This window comes from Acinonyx jubatus, chromosome E4 (genome assembly GCF_027475565.1).
Source record: "Acinonyx jubatus isolate Ajub_Pintada_27869175 chromosome E4, VMU_Ajub_asm_v1.0, whole genome shotgun sequence".
NCBI classification, from domain to species: Eukaryota; Metazoa; Chordata; class Mammalia; order Carnivora; family Felidae; genus Acinonyx; species Acinonyx jubatus.
In genome coordinates, this window is record NC_069395.1 from 50,015,362 (window position 1) to 50,039,952 (window position 24,591).

General features: G+C 38.7%; 1 protein-coding gene across 3 annotated transcripts in view; it reads right to left on the reverse strand.

The window, feature by feature from the left end:
* The window catches only part of PAPPA2 (pappalysin 2), a 525,758-nt gene that overhangs the window by 107,622 nt on the left and 393,545 nt on the right, over nucleotides 1-24,591 (reverse strand). For all 3 annotated transcript variants that reach the window (XM_053208873.1, XM_027074271.2, XM_015064277.3), the window contains 2 exons: nucleotides 22,025-22,215; nucleotides 19,932-20,078 (listed from right to left, as the gene is read on the reverse strand). In XM_053208873.1, the coding sequence (XP_053064848.1) occupies nucleotides 19,932-20,078; nucleotides 22,025-22,215 (338 nt within the window). The remainder of the gene's footprint in view (nucleotides 1-19,931; nucleotides 20,079-22,024; nucleotides 22,216-24,591) is intronic.

A 24,591-nucleotide genomic window follows, 5' to 3' on the forward strand; every position in this document is an offset into this window, starting at 1 on the left:
TTTCCACGTTGAAATTATTTGATGCAGCAATTCCAGTTATGCTTTATGTCCTTTAGCTCAATATTATGCTGAATTTCTATTGATCGTAAATCCCTACCTTGCCTGGTATTCCATGATGGCTGCATCACTAGATTCTGGTGCTGGACCTTACAGTGTTCTGTGTGCATTTCTGTAGCTTTTTATCTGGTTCCAAGGGCAATGAAGCTCCAGGACAACTGTCCTCAGGGTAAAAGCAAGGTGTATCCACTGGTGGGGACCTACCTCTTCTAAAAATGGGGAGGAGGAGAGTAAAACATGTTTTCCATTTTACCAAGAATTCTTCCTTGTGTGCAGGCTGATTTTTCCTGAGTCTTGCTGGTGTGTTTATAGAGTGTCCGTTTGCACTGCTGGCTCAATTAGGGTGATTTTATGATTTGCAGTGGTCAGTGCAACACAGCTCTCCCTTCTTCCTCTCCTCCTTTGAGGCAAAGACCAGCCACACTCTCTTTTTACAGTGTCTTTTCCCCCTTCTCATTTCCCCTCTTTGAAGTAATAAATATTCCTTTATAACTTAAGAAACATCCAGACCCATAGGTTAGAGCTTGCAATACGAGGTCCTTTGTCCCTGGCTGGATGAGGGCGAGACATGAAACATACCATAAGGTAACCAAGAGCCTAACGCAAAGCCCTCAACTTCAGCGGCAAAGGACATCAAAGTCCCTTGGGAACTCCCACAACCTCTTCCTTTTCCTACACCACAAAAGAGACCTGAGTACTGGAAAAAAGTTCTGGGTTGTTTCCTGAGCCAGGAACAGACGGAGTCCAAACAAGTACGTGGTGGCTTTACCTCTGTAGGCCTCAGACTGGAAGAGCGGGGTGGGTTCAAGAAGGAACAGGGGCGCTCAGTCTTCCCACCTTCTGTTGGGCCCCAAAATAGACACCACCCACCTGAAACTAATTAGTTGGTGCAGGTCTCATGGTGTGGATTTCTCTGTCCTGAGGGCCCATGCCCAAAACCTCCAACTCATTTTGCATCTCCTGGCAATGTGCCTCCTTGCTCTAAGGGTCTTTGAACCAAATCACTTTGAACCTTACAGCCTGCTCCTGGTGGCAGTGTCTCTGTGCTGTGATTTGTGGGAAGGGCTATGCCAGAATTTCTAGGCCATGGCTTAAGTAGGAAACCACAGGTAAGACTTACAAAGGAGACACAGGCACAGGAATGTTGGGATACACAAAGCAAAAAAAGACAAGGGTTTGATCGGAGTACAAGACACTGAATCTGAGGCATTTCCTCTCCCAGTGACACAGGAGAGGTAACCGAACTTTGTTTTCATCTGAATACCAAATATGCCCCCACAGCAGCCACTAGACGTGAAAAAAGTATGACCTCTCCTACAACTATCGGAGCCTCTAAAGCAGACACTGGCTTGAATGTGCACATATACGCATACCCACCAACCTGAGCCAGGATGAAAAGACCGAAGTAAGTTCACCATTCTGGAGAGAGGGGTGCCAGGCAGAAACTTCAGTGACTCTTAGCTCCATCCTTACTAGCTGGTGAAATCCGAGCAGTCCATCCCTCCCCTCTGAGCCTAAAGTTCCTCTTTTGCACATCCCAAACACAGACTTACTACCTGTCTCGTGAGGCTATTATAAGGATTAGACCGTGGCTCTCATCTAGTTAAGAACTCAATGTTCATAAATTAATTCATGAAATAATTCTTATTTCCAAAGAGAAGTGTGTTTTATTTTGTTGGTACTTCAGAAAGATGAGAGTAAAGAATAAAATTTCAAAATTAAACATACACCTATATATTTTGGTGCACGGGGAATTATGCTTTTCCAACATCTGCCGGCTGAAAAATTTCACATATGCTATTTTAAATTGGCACATGTAGAAATGTGAGTTGGTATTCCAGGTTCTACTTCTATAGACACTGGTGATATCCAAGGCTTTTGATACAGAGTATAATCTCCATAAATGGAATCCATGAAAAATACATCATATATATATACATATACATATACATACATATATATATATATATATATATATAACTCTTTCAATAGACTTTTCAAAAATTCAGTTCAATATGTGTTTATCAAAAACCTACTTTGCTGTGTACACAGGTAGACAAAGAAACTTCTAAAATTGACAGTATAATTAGAATAGTAAAGGTGTATTCCTTACTTAAAGATGATGACTTTCATTGAAGTATACTTAACATACAGTGTTACATTAGTTTCAAACATACAACACATGATTGAACAACGCCACCCATTACTCAGTGATCACAATAGATTAGTCATTATCTGTCACCAAACGACATTTTCACAATCTTATTGGCTGTATTCCCTATGCTGTACTTTTCATCGCTGTGACTTATTTGTTTTGTAACTGGAAGTTTATGCCTCTTAATCCCCTTTATCTTCACCCATCCACCCACCATCCCTCCGGCAGCCACCTGTTTGTTCTCTGTATTGAGGAGTCTGGTTTTTTAGTTTCCCTCCTTTTTTCCTTTGCTTCTTTATTTATTTTGTGGAATTTCTTAAATTCCACATACGGTATTTGTCTTTCTCTGACTGGCTTATTTCCCCTAGCATTAAACCCATTAGGTCCGCCCATGTTGTTGCAAAGGCAAGATCTCATTCTTTTTTATGGCTGAGATATATTCCATTGTATTTATATGCCACATCTTCTTTATCCATTCATCTATCCATGGACACTTGGGATGCTTCCATATCTTGGCTATTTTAAATAATGCTGCAATGAACATAGGGGCGCATATATCTTTTCAAATTAGTATTTTCTTTGAGAAAATACCCATTAGTGGAATTACTGGATTGTATGATGTTTCTGTTTTTAATTTTTTGAGGGACCTCCATACTGTTTTCCACAGTGGCTGCATCAACTTGCATTCCCACCGAGAGCGTACGAGGTTTCCTTTTTCTCCACATCCTCGCCAGTACTTGTTATTTGTCTTTTTGATTCTAGCCATTCTGACAAGCATAAAGTGATACCTTATTGTGTTTTTGATTTGCCTCTCCTTGATGATGAGTGCTGTTAAGCATCAAAGATGATATTTTAAAAAAATTTTAATGTTTATTTGTTTTTGAGAGAGAGACAGAGCGTGAGTGGGGAAGAGGCAGAAAGAGAGGGAGACACAGAATCCGAAGCAGGATCCGGGCTCTGAGCTGTCAGCACAGAGCCCGACATGGGGCTCGAACTCACTCACGAGCTGTGTGATCGTGACCTGAGCCGAAGTCAGCTGCCCAACCAACTGAGCCACCCAGGCGCCCCAAAGATATTTTTAAAAGTTGCTTTTCCCACAGCTAAATCACAGCTATTTTAATATAGTATTATAGTCCACACTATTTTCACTTTATACAAAATACATAATGAGTTTTATGTTCCTAGATGTAAAAGCTAGGTATCGGCTGGAACAGGTACGTGGGCAACGTGAAGTTCTACTTGTTCTACCCCTGTGCCACTTTTGCCACTATGGTTGACACTTCTTTAATCACCACACCAAATGCATTATGTGAACAGCTTCCCCTTCAGGATAAAGGGTACCAGATAGTTCACCTCCTGGAGAACTATCCAGATCTAAAATGAGCACCAGGCACACCCCAAGAGAAAAATCCAAGACGCTAAGAGGTCAAGGGGATTATTAGCTTCATCCGTAATACTGTATTATTCGTTTTAGCAAGGAGATTGCATTCTTGTATTACATTAGCAATATGAGATTAATTTGAACTTAGCTCTTACGAAGAAAAACTAGAGCTAGATGTCAGAAAGGAGGCAGAATCTTTTAGAAAAGCGAGGAATTCTCAGGACTGAAGGAATGGTGTTCAAGATAGAGGGACTGCCAGTGAAATGAGCTCAGTGAATCCATTGCAAAATACTCTGAACTAGAGAAACAGATTGGAGAGACAGACAGACAGATACTGACTCGCATACAGACATGGAAAACCAGTCCACCACACTCAATGGCTTTTTCATCCAAAGCCTTGACATTAACTACTGGATCTAACTTCTGGCCACTGGTGAAGGGTAAGATTGAAAGAATGTTCCGTAGTGAAGAACTGTTTGGGCTTAAGAAACTCCTCTTCAGTCTGCCTACTGGGTACAGACACACTCAGTAATACTCCCAAGCCAAGCATTTCGACTTCCAGGTCATCCTTTGTGGTGGTCACTGGATAGCAGACCCTGAAACTATACCACAAACTTGAAAAGAATCTTCACTGAGGTTTTTAAATGCTTTTGGTTAGTTACTGGGTTGTTGTTTTTTCTGCGCCTCTCCTTTTCACTCCTCTATGGCACATCCTGATTCCAGAGAGACGGGGAGGCCCTTGAACAGGACACTACATTCTCTTTGTATAGCACTTTACAGCACGCTAAGTATGCTCACATGCTTTGCTGGAGCCTCCATAAAGTTCCTTGGGTTTTTATTCCTATTGGAGATTTTTGTACGATAATATCCCCAGTATACAAAAAGTCATATCATAGAAGTGGAAAGTAGGTTTTGAGGAGGTTAAGTGATTTCCTCTAGCTCAAGTCTAGAGAGGTAGGAATTTGGGTTTCCCCACCTTCAAGTTCTGTATTCTTTTGACTACCCAATGCTTCTTAATTTGGGGTGAGCAGGAAGTCACAAACTCCCTATAAAATTTGTTGACACTCGTCAACAAAAGTGGGTAAAACATCATTTTCCCCCAAAATGAAGTCACACAAACACTTAGGCATAAAAGTTTCCCACAATTTGGGAAATTCCCACAATTTCTGAAAGCTACAAGAACCCTTTAAAAGCTATTTGTAGTCCAATTAGGGGTCAACAGAAATCATATTAAGAATGCTTGCACTATTGGTGTGCCTGGGTGGCTCAGTTGGTTAAGCGTCCAACTTTGGCTCAGGTCATGATCTCACGGTTCATGGGTTCAATCCCCACATCAGGCTCTGTGCTGATGGTTCATAGCCTGGAGTCTACTTCAGATTCTGTGTCTCCCTCTCTCTCTGCCCCTCCCCACCCACACTCCTTCTCTCCTCTCTCTCTCTCTCTCTCTCTCAAAAATAAATAAACATTATAAATTTTAAAAAATTTTTTTAAATGTTTATTTATTTTTGAGAGAGACAGAGACAGAATGTGAGTGGGTTAGGGGCAGAAAGAGAGGGAGATACAGAATTCGAAGCTGGCTCCAGGCTCCGAGCCGTCAGCACAGAGCCCAATGTGGGACTTGAACCCACAAGCTGTGAGATCATGACCCGAGCCGAAGTCGGTCGCTCAACCGACTGAGCCACCCGGGGAACCCCTATAAAATTTTTTTTAATGAATACATAAAAAGTGCTTGCACTATTGGTTGAACCATGTGCCTTTTTTGTAGATGAAAAATTATCAAATGTTGGCAATTTCATATGGCTCACCCTAATAATATTGCTACCTTTGTAGACTTAAGAAATTTGACAGGGCAGAGAGATTAATTCTCACAGTTTCAGGGGATCTTACCTGACATCCAAATCTAACAGAGGAAGGGAGGCTGTGAGGCAACTAGCATCTTGCCACTGACCTGTCTCAGTAGTCTCCATACGTGACGATGTGAGTCAGAATGGGAAACGGTTTTGAACCTGGTTTGACTTCCTTCCCACATCCAAGCCTGTCTCCCTTGCTTTGGTCAAAACTCAGCTGATATCCTATGTTATATTCCTTCATAGTACAGGTACGGCTATCAACACTATGGGCTTATGTGATTCTCTTTATGGAAGAGTAAAGTCAAGTTGTCATTTTGGGAAATGAAGAGGGGGCACCATTATGACCCCCCACCATCCAGGGGGAGACATTTGGAAATGTGTGACTCGGCAAGTCAATGGAAGGACTCAGATCAGAATCAGCTTGTTGTCTCACTTCTTTCTAACAGCATTTCCTCATCTGTGATTTTAGACACCAGCGCTAAGTCTGCAGAGACTCTGTGTTAGAAGAGCCCGTGCAACTCAGAAGGGGGCTCAGAAAGAGGGAAATCAAATCTGTGGCGGATACTGCGGTGTGGGGGTCCACTGTGAAATCTGGGAGATACAGTGAGACCACCTCCTTCATGACTGAGCACTCAACCCATGGCAAAGTCTCCTTCTGGAAACTGCCCTCCAAGGAGGAACGACCCCACAAGCTCATGGCACTCTTCTGGGGAGGCTGGAGAGGGAAGAAACCCACGTCCAGTGGCCTTTTGATAGGAGCGAGTGGTGTACAGGTAGGTGAACTCTGAGGGCCATCCAGCTCCGTGTGGGATGCCGACGCTGTCACATGGCCATCTCACAGCCCTCCTCTCTCACTACTTTCTAGTTCTTTCACTCCCCCAACAAGTGTTGATCTTAGGAAGAGTTCTCGATAAACTTGCATCAAATCTTCGCCTCAGACTCTGAATCCTGGGGACACTCCACACAAGACAAACTGAGAATGAGGGAAGGTATTATGGAATGCATACGGAGAAGCTTCTCTTGGGAACAAGAATGTGTAAGTGAGGGAATGAAGGAGCGCACTCCAGGGCCAGGCAAGCCTCCCCACACCCCGTTGAGAAAGATCGCCATCCCAATTATTCATGTCACTTAGAGTCAGATAAGATGTTGCGTCAAGGGTGTGAAAAAGCTTCCATGTCAATCAATGAAAAGTTACAGAAGTAGCAATCAGACGGGAAAGTGGAAAATGAGTGCTTTTCCTTCTGGGGAGAAACTGTTGAGCCACTGGGAAATGAAGTTCCTCTTTCAGTGCACCAGTCTAGTCTCTGGTGGAAATGAAAATCGTGTTACACATAGTCACCTTTATTTTTGCAGGATTCCCAGGGAAGGCAGGGATCCACACAGACTGATTTTCTAAACAGGTTTTCTTTTGAAAGGCAAGACCTGTTTAGAAATGTCAGGGGTGTGTACAGAAATAATTCTAATACCTATTATAAATGCTCCTGGCCTCTTCACTAGGGAGTCCTGTACTTAACCAAATTTTTACTTGGTAAATTGGAGGCCTCATTTTGAACATCAATTGTTTTCCTGAATGCTAAGATAACAACCCTATAAGGCAGTGCTCTCCAAACTTTAGTACCTACAGCTCGCCTGAAGGTCTTGTTTTAAAATGCCAATTCTGATTTAGTAGAGCTGAGGTTCTGCAGTCCTATCTCTCAAGTGATGTGGATGCTTCTGGATGCCAACCACATTGTGAGTAGCAAAGCTCTAAAGGTATCAGCAGATATACTTCTTTTTGCTCTTAGCATTTGGTAGCCTACAACTGGAATTCTGTTTTTCATATTTATTATCTCTTTCTTTTTTAAGTTCACCATCAAGCTTAAATGAAAATAGAGTGGAAGAGAGCCAAAGCATAAGAGACTCTTAAAAACTGAGAACAAACTGAGGGTTGACGGGGGCTGGGAGGGAGGGGAGGGTGGCTGAGGGATATTGAGGAGGGCACCTTTTGGGATGAGCACTGGGTGTTGTATGGAAACCAATTTGACAATAAACTTCATATATTGAAAAAATAAAAATAATAAAAAAAATACAGACTGGAAGGAATCATCTAGTCCAAACACTTCAGTTTAAAAGTTTATTTATTTATTTTGAGACAGAGACATGGGGGGGGGGAGGGATGGAGGGAGGGAGAGAGAGGGAGAGAGGGAGAGAGCGAGCATGAGTGGGGAAGAGGCAGAGTGAGAGAATCCCAAGCAGGCCTCGCACTGTCAGCATGGAGCCTGACGTGGGTCTTGAATTCACGAACTGTGAGATCATGACCTGAGCCGAAATCAAGAGTTGGATGCTCAGCTGACTGAGCCACCCAGGTGCCCCCAAATACCTCATTTTAAAGCTAATAAAATTGATGTCCAAGAAGGCTGTATGATTTATATAAGGTTATTTGACTGACTAGTGGTAAAAATAGGGCTTATAATACTGCTCCTCTGAATACAGGTCTTCTCCCAGTTTCTATCTCCCTACTAATTTGTTGCTCCTTTTCTGTAGCGGATTGAAAAGTCAGAAAATTAATATTATTAAAATTCTAGGTAAGGTAAATAAGCTTTAACAAAGAGATCTAACCACTTTCCTATGAACAAAACGTCAAAGAATCCAAAGTAATGATTAGACTTGATGCCTTCTATATATGAATTTTTCTTTTTTGCTAAATAATGAAATCTGGACAGTTTTCTGGATGGTTGAAGTCATTTCTAAATAGAGGATTAGTATTCAACTAATTAAATTTAAAAAAGTGTTGCCAAATGTAGCAAAACAAACAAAACTTAACAAGATGTTCACTTAAATTTGAATATCAGAAACAATAAAGAATTTCCATAGTATAAATATGCCTTGAACATAGCGTAGGACTTACTTATATTAAAAAATTCTTCATTGTTGATTTGAAATACTTTTTTTCAAAAAGACCAAGTTGGCAAGATACAAGAATGCACAACTGCAAAAAAATGAAGAGATAAAAGAACAGAGAAATAAAAAAAAAGAAAAGAAGAAGAAATGATTTTGTAGGTGTTTGTATATAAAGAGGAAGAGAGAAAGAATAAATGGGAAGAGTGGTAGATACTTTTTGGACCAGCTAATAGAGAGCACACATTTCTAATACAGACTGGTCCTTAATTTCTGAATGAATGGAGGCTCATTCTTTAAGTGCTTCCTAATAAAATGTCGGACCAAGAGAGGAAGGAAAAAAAAAAACCTTTACTAATGACAGAGCTGGCACCATAAAAGTTGTTACCCTCTAAAACTCAATGCTAGAAACAAACAAATAAAATGCTAATAAGCATCCATGATTTTAAAAAGATGTTATGAGTTATTACAAAATACTTAGGGTAGACCAATGATGAAAGCCCTATATGTCAACATTTATTGGCTAAAATCAAAGCAGTACCTAGAGGGAAACATTAGGGAACAGTGAAAACAACTTATCCAAGTGTTTGACACAGGAAGCTAAACAGAACATCAGTATGAATCCAGAATAACAGGGAGAGAGGAAATAATAAAGATAAAGACAGAAATCCATGACTTGGAGAACCGTGACTAGAAAGAGGAGGAAAATGAACAAAAGTAGAAATTGTTCTTTGAAGAAACCCAGACATGAGTAATCAAGAGAGTGAAGAGGAGAAATCAGAAGGCTTAAAAACATACAATATAAAAGGAGGGGTAACTATAGCTAAGACAGAGATGAGACAAAATAAAAATACATTATGAACAACTATCAGCACGAAATTTGAACACGTGGAAGAAATTAGTAAATGTATGGAAATCTCCCATAGTCCAAAATTGGAAAGGAGAAATTGAACATATTAATAAAAATCAAAGGAAGTTAAATGACAAACATAAATATTTCCTCAAGAAAAAACCCCAAACCCAATTGGTTTTACAGGTGGGTTAATTCTGAAGGAATAGATAATCCTTATTTTATACAGATGGTTTCAGAAACTACAAGAAGGAAAACTTCTCAATCAATTTTATGAGGCTTGTGTAATGTGAATATTCAAAAGAGGAACAAACTAATTCCTTATATAAATACAAGTGCAAAAATCCAAAGCAAAAGATTAACCAATAAAATCCAAGAGCATATTTAAAATATAATATGTAATAATCAAGCAGGTTCACTCCACAAAGGCAAAGATAACTTGATATCTAAAAAAAAAAAAAAAAAAACTTATCGATATGATTCAACATAATGATAGATCAAACAAGAAAACTCATATGATCCTATCAATTGACATGTATCAAGTGTTTGATTAAGGTCGGCTCACATATACCAGTATGTTTTTCAAGAGGCAGAAGAAAGAATCTAAGGCTTATTCTAAAATTTATATAGAAAATAAGTGCTCATGAATAATGAATAGCTAACTCAATTTTTTTAAATGTGCAAAAGCGGAAGAAGGTGGGGACATGCCCTACGAGTTATGCTTATGTAGCAAAGTCTATTCCAGAAACTAGTATATAATTAACGTGGCACTTCAGATCATCAGGGCAAGGATGGAATGTTTTAATGGTTGCGATTATAAATTGGCTTCTCATATATAGGAGGAAAAAAGGGGAGCCCTACTTATTCTAAATACAAAAACAAATTTCAGTAGGTTAAACGCTAAACTTCAAAAGGCAAAACTGTAAGAAAGTAAAAAATATTTTTGCAATCTTAGGAAAAAACTAATAGATTTATCTACATGACAATTAATAGAAGAGGAACACGAGATGGCTGACAGTTATTTTTGTAAAGGGATGCTCCACCTCACTAATAATGCCCAATATCACGATATCACTTTGTTCACATCAGATTTACCCATTTTAGGTAATTAGATAATAATATGTTTATGCACGGATATGTGGAAATGAATGCACTATTTTCATTTGTCTTGGAAGTATCAACTTTAATTTCAAGTCCACATGCTGACATAGATGTCTCTCTCTTTCAGTGTATTTCTCAGCCATCTTGTTCCAGTGATTGTCTATTTGTTGATATTTTAACCATTATAACTTCATGGTATATTTTGATGTTTGACAGAGTCAGGCCTCCTTCCCCGTTAAACTTTTGTAAAATTTCCATAAACACATTAATATCAACTTTGTCATTCCTTAAAAGTACTTCGTGAGAATTTTTATTGGGATTCTGCAAAGTCTGGGGTTTAGGGAGAGTCGACCTTCATAGGATATTGAGTCTTTCTGTACAAGACCAGTTTGTGACTCTTCATTTATTCAAGCTTTCATGTGTCTTCTTCATACAGATCTTTCCATTTCCTCTTTTTTTTTTTTTTTACATTTACTCCTAGATATTTTACTACCTTCACTGCTATTGTAAGGGAACTATTTTCTTTAATCGTGTTTTCTCTTTGACTGCTATTTAAAAATTAGCATATTTGCTTTCATCTTAATTTTGTATTAAACTATGGTACTAAATACATAATTTGGGGGTTGTTTCCTCTTTTCAGGTATCAACTTAATTTCTGGGGAAATAATTTGAATTTTATTTCCCCCTTCCACATTTTATCGTTTCATTTCTTTTATAGCTCAGAAAGTATAAAATTCAAAGTCTAGCATTGGCTGCTATTTCCAGAGAAAGTAAAATAACAATGGTGATACAGGAGTTTTTGCTACTTTGCGCCTCTTTCTCTGTTAGTTCCTTTACATTTTTACTTTGACTTTAATTTGATGTTTTCCTAATTTAGGTGGAAACTTTGATTATTAATTTTATACTGCTTATTTTTCAAACAGAGACATATAAAGCTATAAATCTCCCTGGAAGTACTATTTTTTTTTTCAACGTTTATTTATTTTTGGGACAGAGAGAGACAGAGCATGAATGAGGGAGGGGCAGAGAGAGAGGGAGACACAGAATCGGAAACAGGCTCCAGGCTCCGAGCCATCAGCCCAGAGCCTGACGCGGGGCTCGAACTCCCGGACCGCGAGATCGTGACCTGGCTGAAGTCGGTCGCTTAACTGACTGTGCCACCCAGGCGCCCCTGGAAGTACTATTTTAATCATATCTCATACATTTTGATATGTTGCTTCATTATCATTTAGCTCAAAATATTTTCTAATTTTCCCCAGAAAACCTTCTTTGACCTATGGATTATTTAGAAATATACTGCTTGACTACCAAAAAATTGCACATCCCCTAGACATATTGTTATTCATTTCAAATCTAGTCCTGTAAAGGTCAGAGGATGTGCTCTGTATGACTACCATCATTACAGATTCGCTAAGACTTATTTTATGGTCTAGTATATAGCCTATTTTGGTGAATGTACCACGTGCATTCTGCAGTTGCTGAGTGTAGTGTTTCTACCAATGTCAAGTAGATCAAGATACCTGATAATGATCTTCAAATCTTACACACTTGTCCTGATTTTTTTGTCTGTTTGTTGTATCAATGACTTACAGACAGATATGATAAAAATCTCCAATTATTATTATGAAGTTGGCTATTTGTCTATTAGTTCTGTCAACTTTTAATTCATTTCTTTCGAGGCTCTGTTCTTAGGTGATTCAATTTTATAACAAGATTGTTCAGCATTTTTGATAAATTGACCCACTTATCATTATGAAACATCCCTATTTTCCTCCGGTAACACTCTATTTTGTCAGATATTAACATAGCACAGAAATTTTCTTACAGTTAGAGTTCACATGATATACAATTTTTCACTTTTACTTTCATTCTGCATGTCTTTGTATTTAAAGTGTGTTTTCGGGGTGCCTGGGTGGCTCAGTCAAACGTCGGACTTTGGCTCAGGTCATGATCTCACAGTTCGTGAGTTCAAGCCCCGTGTCAGGATCTGTGCTCACAGCGCGGAGCCTGGAGCCGCTTCCAGTTCTGTGTCTCCGTCTCTCTCGCCCCTCCCCTACCCCTGTTCACATGGCCTCTCTCTCTCTCTCTCAAAAACAAAAGAACATTAAAAATTTTTTAAATAAAAATAATAAAGTGTGTTTTCATAGACGGTATGTAATTCTTTCCATGTTGTGTAGACTGACAATCTCTACCTTTTACATGGCATTATTAGGCAATTTGAATTTAATGTAATTAATAATATCCTTAGTTTTAAGTCTGCCAGAGGGTATTTGTTTTTTATTAGCTGTTTCTTCATTCCTCTTTTCCTGCTTTCTTTTGAGTGAATCAAGTTATTTTATCATTGTATTAATCTTCGTGTATATGTGTATTTTTAATGATTGTTCTGGAGATTATAATATGTATATCTAACTTACTACAATCTACATTCAAATAATATTACTATCCATAATGTAAGGACCTTACAGCCATATTACTCCACTTACCACTTGTCCCTTGCAATAATACATATTATTTCTTTGCAGGAGAGGACGGTCAAGCTGTCACTGAGGTTGCTCGACTTCCCTTTTCACACACTCACGCTTCCTTCCCTTCTTTTCCACAGATGTTGGTACCCGGGCCGCTCCTTAACAAACACCTGGCACACTAAGTTCCATCTCAACTTTGGTATACGTGCTGACGAAGCAAGCACCTAAATTCCATCTCAGAACCTACTCCTACAGCATCCAACCTGCCACAACCAAAGAAGATGATCAAACTTCCCCCCATCTTCGAAAAATTTCTTTTGATGTGGTTTTCACTCAAACTATAGCCCATCTTTTATAAAATTTTGGAGGAAGAGGTAGTCTGCCTCTGTTTCTAGCCTCTGTCTCCTCCCCTTTCAATCTAGCATAGCCCACAGTCCCACTTACCCACCTCCGTGTTGTGTCATAAGTAGCCTCCCCCCAGTCACCGGATACATTCCCGTGGACCCCTAGGGGATGCCTGAAACTGCAGATAGTACCAAACCCTATATTTATACTATGTCTTTTCCTATACATCATACCAATGATGACATTTAATTTATAGATTAGGCACAGTAAGGGATTAACAATAACTAATAATAAAATAGGACAATTGTAACAATGTACTATAATAAAAATTGTATGAATAACTCTCTCTCAAAATATCATTGTACTTCTTGTGATGGTGTGAGATAATAAAATGTCTACGTGATGACATGTGAGGTGAATGACCCAGGCGTTGTGACATAGCGTGAGGCTACTACTGACTTTGTGATGATGTGTCAGAGGAGGGTCATCTGCTTTTCTTTTTTTTTTTAATTTTTTTTTTTTAACGTTTTTTATTTTTGAGACAGAGAGAGACAAAGCATGAACGGGTGAGGGTCAGAGAGAGGGAGACACAGAATCCGAAACAGGCTCCAGGCTCTGAGCTGTCAGCATAGAGCCCAACGCGGGGCTCAAACTCATGGACCGCGAGATCATGACCCGAGCCGAAGTCGGCCGCTTAACCGACTGAGCCACCCAGGCGCCCCGGTCATCTGCTTTTCAACCGCAGTTGACCGCAGTCACGGAAACTGCAAGAGTGAAAACACGGATGAGGGGGTGCCACTATGTTACTATTACGCTCCCAATTGCCAAGGCCGAAAGCTAACATGGCATCGTTCATTCAAGCAATCGCCAAACATTCTGAAGATTACAACAGGGAAGCTCTGTGCTCAATGCCTGACATAAAACAATGACTATACATGGTCACTGCCCACAAGTTCCTCGAGTTCATCAGATGAAGATGGAGAAAGGAGAACAGCAAAGTATACAAACGCTGTGACGGAAGAGTCTGCTGAGGAGGCGCATAGGAAGAAGTTACCAATTACACTAAGAGGGGCTTGGGCAAGAGGTTCGGGAAAGGTCAGACTATAAAAGATATAATCCATGAGCTAAATCTTAGAAGATGAATATGTGCTTCTTAGAGACACAAAACAGAGAAAGCACTTACAGAGAAAGAAAAACACGAGCTCCTTACCTGAAAGGTTATGGAGATGTGAAAACCTTGGAGTATTCCCGTACTGAAAGCAATCTGTTATGACTAAAATGATTAAGGCCTAGAATGTGTGTGTGTGTATGTGTGTGTGTGTAGAGGAGTGTGGAAGATGGGATAAATGGGGGAATTCAATGAGACAAGGTTTATCTCTATCTCTCTATGTCCAGTCACCAGGCCCTTCTGAGTCTGTTTTGTAGTTACTGTGTCTGTACCATATGACTTACGACATTTTGTCTTCTGGAGTATTTGTGCAACATGGCCATGCAGTGTATGTACCTTAAGGATAAAGATGGTGACTCATTCAGCTTTGAACTTCTCTATAGTATAGTATTCTATTCATTTTCGCCAATGTTTATGGAGTAGAATTGAAATTGGCCCTGTTATGAGGTGGAAATAAGGCAAGTGTCTATCAACATCTTTAGTATGAACTGGACACGTGATCCAGAGTGAAGGTGGGCACGCTATAACCCATGGGCCAAATCTGACCCACTGCCTGGTTTTGTATAGTCTGTGAACTAAGAATGTCTTTTGCGTTTTCCAATGGTTGAAAAAAAAATCAAAGAAAACCAATGTGAATAAGGTGAAAATTATATGAAATGAAATTTCAGTGTTCATACATATAATTTTATTAGAACACAGCTATGCTTGTTCATTTACATACTGCCTGTGGCTGCTTTCATTCTATAACAGCAGTGTTAACAGAGTTGTAAGTAGTTGTAACAGAGACTGTATGGCCCATGAACCCTAGAATATTTATTATTTTGCTCTTTATACCAGCTCCTGGTAGAGAGGAAGGACCATGGCATTTTGGGATAAACTGGATTTGAATCTGAATCTTATCTGTATCTCTATTAACTATGTTATCCCAAATGTTTAGCAACTCTGAGTTTTCAGATAATCATTTTTAGAATGAGTAAAATCACATCTCTGATAGAGAGCTTGTATGAAAATTAATAATAAGATACCTGGAATGGAAAAAAATATCAATAAATGTGTTTCTCAACCACCACTGTCCCCACACCACTGTGTGGTATCACAGACTCTTTGAAATCCAATCAATTAAATATGTAATACATTTTCTGTTGAAGATTCATACTCAGTGTTGGGCTAGTTGAACCCAAACAAAGAAAAGAAGGAAATAATGGTTTATAGGCTTTAGGTTTTACACAGCAAAGGCTTCACATAGCACATGTTTCCAGCAGTGGTCTATAATTTATAATTGATGTTTTAAATATTATATTCAAAATACTATAAGCATACTATATTTAAAATACCTAACTACTTTCTGTTAGGATTGCTAACCAGTCCAGCCTGAATGAGACCATTCCAAATTGGGAACATTTTAGAACAGCTATGAAAATAAATATGAACATATGATTTTGCATATGTTGATGGGCTCTCTGTGTAACCAAACAGCACCTCCTTCTCAGATTGCTTCATTTGTTGTCTGTATTGCTGAGATTCAAAGCACTTTCTGGAAGGAATCATTCCCTCTGTTTCTTTCTCTATCCCCCAATGGCACCTCGAGTTATAATATGCACTTAATAAATCCTATGAATTAGGTCCATGGATACATGGTCTTTGAAGAATTTAGAAGAAATTCAACAAAAGAAGACAAGAGGGCTTTCCTTCCAATTCCACATGTTTTAATTTGTTTTCTTGCTCATGTCATGTTCTCATGTTTATCCCCAGTGTTCGATTCTGGGTCTGGCATATAACAGGTGCGTAACGCGTGCTGACTGAATACGGCAACATGGTATAGAGGAATAAACATGCAATCATAGTCAAGAGGCATGAGTCTGATCTTCAGTTTTACCATTTGATTCTTGAGTAATGTAAAAAAAGCACTTTGAGACGAATTCTTATTTTTCTAATCTATAAAATAGGAAAACAACTACTTTGCCAAACTCAGAGCTACTGCAGGGATCAAATTAAAAAGCACATGAGAATGCACTTTGTAAACTATAGTGGCTTTTAAAATGTGCTTATTACTGTAAATAATAAAAATTTACATGCTATGCCTTATAAAAGAAATTCCTAACATTTTGGTGTATTGGTTTGAGATTAGATGAAACCAAAGAAAACTAAGACAGACAAGTTCTCAGTAAATGAGGACTAAATTGAGAAATTTGTTGGGAGAGTAGCATTTTAGTAAATGAAGGATTTTGGAAAGATATTTTCAAGGCTAACTTTTTCAGTAGAGTTTTTTCTCACTTGTACAATAAATTTGTCTCTGATCCACTACATGCAAATCGTATGTGTGTGTCAAATCAAGATTAAAGTAAACTAAAAAAATAAATAAATAAAGAGTCAGAAATCCTATAGCCCTCAGAAAACTTGTGGAAAAAGTCCCCAGTGAGCTTATTTTTAGAAATCACTTCCTAATTTATTCGGTATTAAGTGGATTTGTAAAAACTAAATTTTATTAATAGGTTTGCTATATTAACTCCCAAATATATTTGTGATATTTTTCATATTATATATATATATATATATACACCCCTACATCATTTGTAGTAAAAACAGGGTGCACACCGAAAATATAAAATATACATGGTAGTTAACTGACATACATTAAAAGAATTCCAGTTGGAGACTTCTGCTTCTAGCTATGAGGAAATAGCTTATAATAGACCAAACACTTCTGTCAAGAATAATTATAAAATATGAATAAAGTAAAAAGAAAATTTTTTTATTTTTTTAATGTGTATTTAATTTTGAAAGAGAGAGAGAAAACAAGCAGGGGAGGGACAGAGAGAGAGGGAGACACAGAATCTGAAGCAGGCTCCAGGCTCTGAGCTGTCAGCACACAGCCTGATGCGGGGCTCAAGCCCACAAGCCATGTGATCACGACCTGAGCTGAAGTCAGACACCCAACTGACTGAGCCATCCAGATGCCCCCAAAAAGAAAAAAGTTTGAAAACATGTGAGAGCAACCACAGCAATCAGGACTGAAGAGACTTGAAAAGCAAGAAACCACATTGAAAGGAACCTCACATTCTGTGCCACTTTTGCCATTGAGGTATTTTTCAAACTCTAAGCTCTGCAGAATAAGAGCATAAGAAACTAAGCGGGAATTGGTGGGTGAGAGGCCAAAAAGCCAAACAGTTTTTACCAGACACATACTGCTGAGGAGACAGAAATTGTACTTCAGAGACTATCAAGGTGGAGGGCCTAATCCAAGCTTTTATATGAGACCCCTAAAAAGGGGAAAAGAGGAAAAGGGGAAAAACATATCAGCTCACTAATACAGAAATTTGAAGCATCTTTTCTTTTTAATTTGTTTAATGTTTATTTATTTTTGAGAGAGAGAGAGACAGAGTGCAAGCAGGAGAGGGGCAGAGAGAGAGGGAGACATAGAATCCAAAGCAGGCTCCAGGCTCTGAGCTGTCAGCACAGAGCCCAACAGGGCTTGAACTCACAAACTGTGAGATCATGACCTGAGCCAAAGTCAGACACATAGCTGACTGAGTCACTCAGGCACCCCAGAAATTTGAGCCATCTTCATTACTGATTGGATTAAGATGTTCTTTCCCAAATCTTTCTACATGCTAAAAAAAAAAGTAAATGGTCTTGAAAGGAAGATATCATTAGCCACAATCTCTACAATAATATTTAGTTAAAACTTTATTCAATATGAACGTAAATGAGGCTAAATGAATGAAAATAAAGAGAAGAAACAGTCAACATAAACAGACCTCAGGTCACCAAGCTATTCGTATTATCAGGCACAGACTTTACAATTATAGGGATTAATATATTTTTAAAATAAACTATAGGATAAAGAATTTCAAACAAAATGATAATCTATACAAAAAGTTAAATAATAATTCTAGAATTAAAAATACAATAACTGAAATTAATAATATAATAAACAGTTTAACAGCCAATTATATGGAATAAAAGTTGTGATTAGTAAAACAGAAGGTATACCAGTATGAAATAACCAGGTTATTTCATAACCTAATCCAAACTTTTATTAGGATTAGGTTGACAAACCGTTAGCCAGATATATACAAAGGAAAAACAGGCCTTGGAACATCATAGTAAAAGTGCCGAAGACAAAACACAAAGAGAATATACTAAAAGCATCACAGAGTAAAAGACATTGCCTTCAAAGTTGAATATAGCAGATTGATAGCTAACTCTCCAAAGAAAGTACTAAAGTGAAAAGACACTGGGATAACATCTTTAGGTGATGAACAAAAACAACTGGCCACTTAGAATTCTATATACCAAGCAAAGATACCCTTGGAAAATGAATGTCAAATAAAGATACTTTCAGCCGCACAAAAACTGAAAGAATACATTGCCAGCACACTCACATAAAAAGAAACGATGGAATTTCTTTTTCACACTAAATAAAAATGAGGAAAGCATAGAAATATGGAAAGGCCTGAAGAGCATTGGGCAGGGTAAATATTTAGCTATTTTTAAATCATATTAACTTTAAAAAGCCAGGAAGCAGTAAATGGAGGTAGAGTATTCTCAGGGGCTCACTGCTTATGAAATTATGAGAGCTCTAATTCATAGCAGAAAATTGTAAAGAAATCACATAAATTAAGAAGACAATGACAGACAACCCTACAAAACTGAGCAAAAGATTTGAATACGACCTCCAAGAGAAAAAAAAAAAAAAGAAAAGTATACAGAAATGGCCAATATATATTTAAAAGACCAAACTCATTAGGCAACATATAAATCCAACTGACATGATGGAGGGGCTACTACCTTTCTATGCCAAACAGAATGGCTAAAATTAAGGCTTGAAATATCAAGTACTGATGAAAATGTGAAGCATCTGGAATACTCATAAGCCTCTGGTGGGAGTATGAATTAGTACAACCACTATGGAAGACTACTTGGAATTATCTACTAAAGCTTCTCATCTGCCTACCAACGACCTAGCAGTTCCAAATATACCCACCTGTTTATATATGTTCACCAAAAGAAATACAGAAATGTTTATAGCAGAACTATGTGTAACACCATAGAGAAAAACTGGAAATAAGCCAAACATTCATCAATATGGACACACAAGTTTGGTGTACTCATACACTGGAATGCTACGTGGCAATGAAAATGAACCCTACTGCTAAATGAAGCAGCACTCTAGCAAATGAAATGTTGAGTAAGAACGAATGAGACACAAGAAGTACGTACTGTAAAGTTCTTCACATAAAGTTAAAAAACAGGCACAATAATCTATGGCGATGGAACTAAAAAGAGTAGATACCTCTGTGGTAAAATCACTGATAAGGGGAATAAGAGTGATTTATGGGGTGATGTTGTACTGTTTCTTGATCTGTGTGGTGGTTAGAGAGGATGTTCACTCTGTAAAAATGTATTGATCTGTGCATTTTTGATTTTTTGCACCTTTCTGTGTGTATGTTACACTTTGTAAATGGGTTGACTTACAAAGAAAGAAGCCCAAAATTCAAAAAGAGGTGAAAAATAAACCCAAAATATAAAACCTCAGAGAAAAACAAGAGGAAATTTCCCGAGAAGCCAATCCAACATACACTTTACACACACGCGTGCACGCGCGCACACACACACACACACACACACACACACACAATCTACCCACAGCCTTCACAAACAACCATTTGGTTCACTTACTTTGAGCCAAACCTCCTCCTCCCTCTCCAGGCTACCTTCTGTCTGCTCACTCCTTTTATCCTGAGGTCTGTTTCCATTGGTGACACAGGGAAACCAGCCAGTGAGAGGACGGTGCTCTGGTAAATCTCGATGGTATGACGTGCAAATCTGAAATGTAATTTCAATCAAAAATTAAATGTATAAGGTGAGAGAGAAGTAAATACAATGACTCTGTAGCTCAAAACCAAAGTTTTCCTCTCTTTCTGAGTGCCTAATGATCACACTATTGGCAGAAAACTTTTCTCTAAGCAGAAGAATGTCTCAATGCTCTCTGTTAACCTCAAGATATAATTTACCTGGGTAGAAAAACACACATGATAACTCTCAGCCTACCATCAACCCAGATATCTTGCCCAAAGAACAGTCCTGGAACATTTTAGGCAACTGCTCCTAGAATTAGCCATAGAAGTCTGTCCAGGATGATGGTTATATCCTTACTGGGCAGGATCCACCAGTCCGAGGAGTGAGGCTACTGAGTCAGAAACCATTAAGCATTCAGCTGGGTAAAGGAGTCAGGGAACAGAAACACCAGAAAATTTCTCCACTTAATACTTAAGGAAGATAGACAAGCTAGACTAAAAGCCACTTCAGAAAGCTGTTACTAACTCAGAATCTCCCGACTTTCCTGGCTTCCTGTCACTGGGCACCAAGAACTCTTGAGAAAGATGCCAGATTTCACTGAAGAAGTGTAGTGAACATTGCTAGCCGCCTCCCCATATCCATTTCCCCTTACTTTCTTATTAGGAAACTCTGCTTTTGTTCAAGGTGGCAGTAAATCCGGTTATAAATGCTCATCTCCTCAGAGACCTTTACAACAAAGGGTGATGACGTGACCTGGATGTGACCGATGAGATGTTGGTGGAAGTCTATAGTGTTAAACGTCCAGAAAAGCTGCCATGATTGTTTCCCAATAAAAAGGGAAAGACTCAGTTAGCGTATACATACTTCCTGTGAACTTCCCCCATCTTCCTGCCTGAAATGCTGACTTCATGCCTGGTGGAATCATCTTATGAATAGGAGGAAGAAAGCTGCAAGCCAAGGATGGAAAGAGCTAGAATCTAGAAAATTCCAAGGTCCTTGAGGAGTCTCTCGAACTAGAGCACCAACTCCTGGCCAGTTTCTCAATCTCCTGGGGGTCTCCTGAAGTATACAATGCAATGATTTCATCCTGGCCTAAAATACTAACAGAGCTAAATCACACTTCCATTGAAATGATGGTATGGCTTATTGTTATGATGAATGGAAGAGTTTAGTTGGCAATGGTTGCATCTGGAATAGTACCCAAAAGCCAAAGCCCTTAATCTTCTTTTCAGTATTCAACTCTAATTCATAGATGTCAGTCCTTAAAGTCCTTGGAGGATCTCCTATTTATTTAGGTGGATATTCATGGAAAATTGTATACCAGAGGATTTGTTTTTAGTACTAGCTCTAGAATTTCTTCAATAATAACAGTCCTTTAAATCAAGTTATACTTTGATCTTTAATATACTTTAAATTTCATTTGATCCTTGTGATAAACCATTGAGTTAAATGCAAAAGTTATTACTATCCCCATTTTACATATGAGAAAATTGGGGCCCAGAGAGGTTAAGTGACCTGTCAAACCTCGTTTAGTGATAACAGTAGTAATACCAGTGAATTCAATATTGTAATCCAGGCATTCTGACTCTTTGCTACTTCTTTTTCTTCTTGTAAAATAAATTCTCCCGTATAGAAAGCCCAAGTGTAATTTCTGATATTTGTACATCTAAAGTTAATTTTGCGATGCTTCTCTGTACCTTGGAATCAGCGATTGTACAGCCAAATGTTCCTAGATGAAAACTAGTAAGGGTAAGTGGGGTAAGGGAGGTGTGGGGGGGGGGTGGGGGAGATGAGATTTAATTGCTAGTCCAGAAATTTTTCATTTAATGTTACCTTATTCCGAGTTCAGTAGGGACTAAATTTGATGTCAAAGACAGGAAAGAAATGTAAGCCCCCCCATAAAGCACATGAGAGAGAGAGAGCCCCTTTACAATTCTGCTCAGCCTTCACTCCATTCTTCCGGCTTGATTTACCATGGAATGAGGTTCTCCAGTTACCAAGGAAGCAGGACACTTCTTGTCTTCATGAGAGGAATAAGCTTGGGTGGCCCACTGATCCACATATCCTTTGGGAGTATAGAGGCCACAGTCTATGATGCTGGTTTCCTTCTCAAAAGGTTCACATATCCCATCTCCCTCATATATGTAACATAGGCTTGGCTCCCCTGGCAAGAAATATTGTATAACATTTCAAAAAGTGTTCATAGATGTCATGGAAAACTCATTGCATTTTTTCTCAAGTCCACAAAAGAAAATGCTGTTACTGCCAGCTAGCTAATACCCACCCCAAACATACAGACAAAACGATGTGCGTGCACACACACACACGCACACACATACACACACACACACACACACACACACCTTCCTAAAGAAGAAGGATTCTTCATGGGGAGAGGAGTAGAATCCATCTCTATAATAGAAGGTATAGAAAGCAGTGGGATTTGTGAATAAAGAATAGCGAGAGAAAAGTAACCGTAGGCCGGAGGTAGAAAGAAATTTGAAGGCATCGTTAAGCAAGATCCTGAGGGAAGGAGGGGATACAAGAGTAGAAGGTAAAAGAAGAAAGAGGAGTTAAAGAAATGGTATGATGGGCTATGTACGTGGATCCCCTTCATGGTTCTTGAAGTAGTAAAGTATTTGAGGGATTTGTTTTCCATTACTCTTTGTGGCTGAATCGTGTTTCCTCAACTAACTGCGCCACTGCTCTGAAAGAGACAATACGGGCACTGGGTTTTCAAGGCTTACATGCCTCTTCTTTCCTTTCGTCTTACAACAACCATGCGGGGTGTGCATTTTTTGTTTGTGTCATAAATAAGGAACATTTTGCCACAGGTCCCTTGATACGTAAGTAATAGAGCTTGGATTGGAGCCAGGCTCACAGAAGGTGGGCGCAGTGGGGTCTCTATCAAGCTGAGGCCGAGGCACTGCCTTCAAGAGCAAACAAGTGAGGAGCGAATCTGTAAGAAAACCTGCTGGAGTGTTAGCAAGCGAGCTTGTATTCCCTGGACAAGTTCCACACTTGCTCACCAGAAAACTCCTCCTAAGTGAATAGTACCAACTACAGACATGTAAACTAGCTTTCTTCAAGTGTGGAAAGCTGAGGTACAGTTAGAAAGCCACTTACTGAGTTCTGGTCCGTTTTCTACCAAAACGTAGGACAATTAACATTAGTGGCACGATTCTAATGTCCTATTTCTACTTCAAGTAATAGGACAAGATGACAGGACCAAGATTTGGAAACATAGCAACGTATAGGTATACATTCAGTAACATCATTACTAAAATTCACTGTTACTATACCATTCTTGTTATTTTTAATTCTTCACAGCAGTACCACAGGGATGCTGAAGTAATTTTTTCAGTGGCTCATCAACATGTAGCTACTAATTATTTTCCTTCACAATTTCTTCCAGTCTAAGGCCCTTCTGCTGTAAATCTGTCTCTACTTGCCAGGAATAAGCCAATGTTCCCAGGACGGGGTTCTAAGCTTATTTGGGGTTTTAAACTCCTGCATTCCATCCAACCCATGGCCTTCCCAAATCACTCCCCCAAACCCAAAGCCAATATATGTGCATTTGGAATGACTTTCCCATGATTTCTCTCTCTCTCTCTCATATATATGTGTATATATGTATTTACACATGTACATGTATTCATGTACATAAATATGTGTATTTAATATATATGTTTGCATTTATGTATATATAAATTTTATATTATATTTTATAATGTACATATATATATGTCTTGTTTCTCTATTTATAACACTGAATATTTCTTCTTGCTTCTATTTTTTTCACCATGGACTTAAAATTTTTGCCTGTTTTTTCAAGTCTGTCTAAAAACAACAGGCCATTTAAAAATATATCTATTTCACCATGGTCCCTTCAATCCTAATTTTTGAGAAATAATGGAATATAACTATATGCTGCGCCATGCTATGAGCATATTATACAATGAAACAGAAGTCTAACTGTGGAATGGATCATCTTAGCCTTACCCTGTAAAGTTAAAATAACTTAGATGCAGTCTTACTGGATTTGGAGGCTAAGGAAACAGGAGCCAAGTTTAATGGGATCGAATGTGTTAGAAACAAAACAAGGTGTACTGTTAAGTTAAAGGAGGCTTGAGCTGTACTGGAGGAGACACAGCATTAAGAGAATACATGTGTGCGTGTATGTGTGTATGTGTGTATTCAATGAGCCCATTATGTTACCACACACACACACACACACACACACACACACACACTGCAAACAGAGGTGGCATTAACAAATACTTGTGTACAGAAAAGGGGAGGTAATCGGTTCGGTGTATTCTGTACAGCCAGACCACATCTGGAGTATTGAATTCCTTTCTGGGCATTGACCACATGAAACATGCCAGGTTAGGGTAAATAGGAAAGGGTCTGGAAACCTAATCACATGAGGGGATGTTTGGATTGGAAAGGAGAATAATGGGGAGGCATTTCAAATATCTGAATGGTAGTCAAATAAAACAGGGAAAAAATTATCCTCTGTAGTTTCATAGCAGGGCAA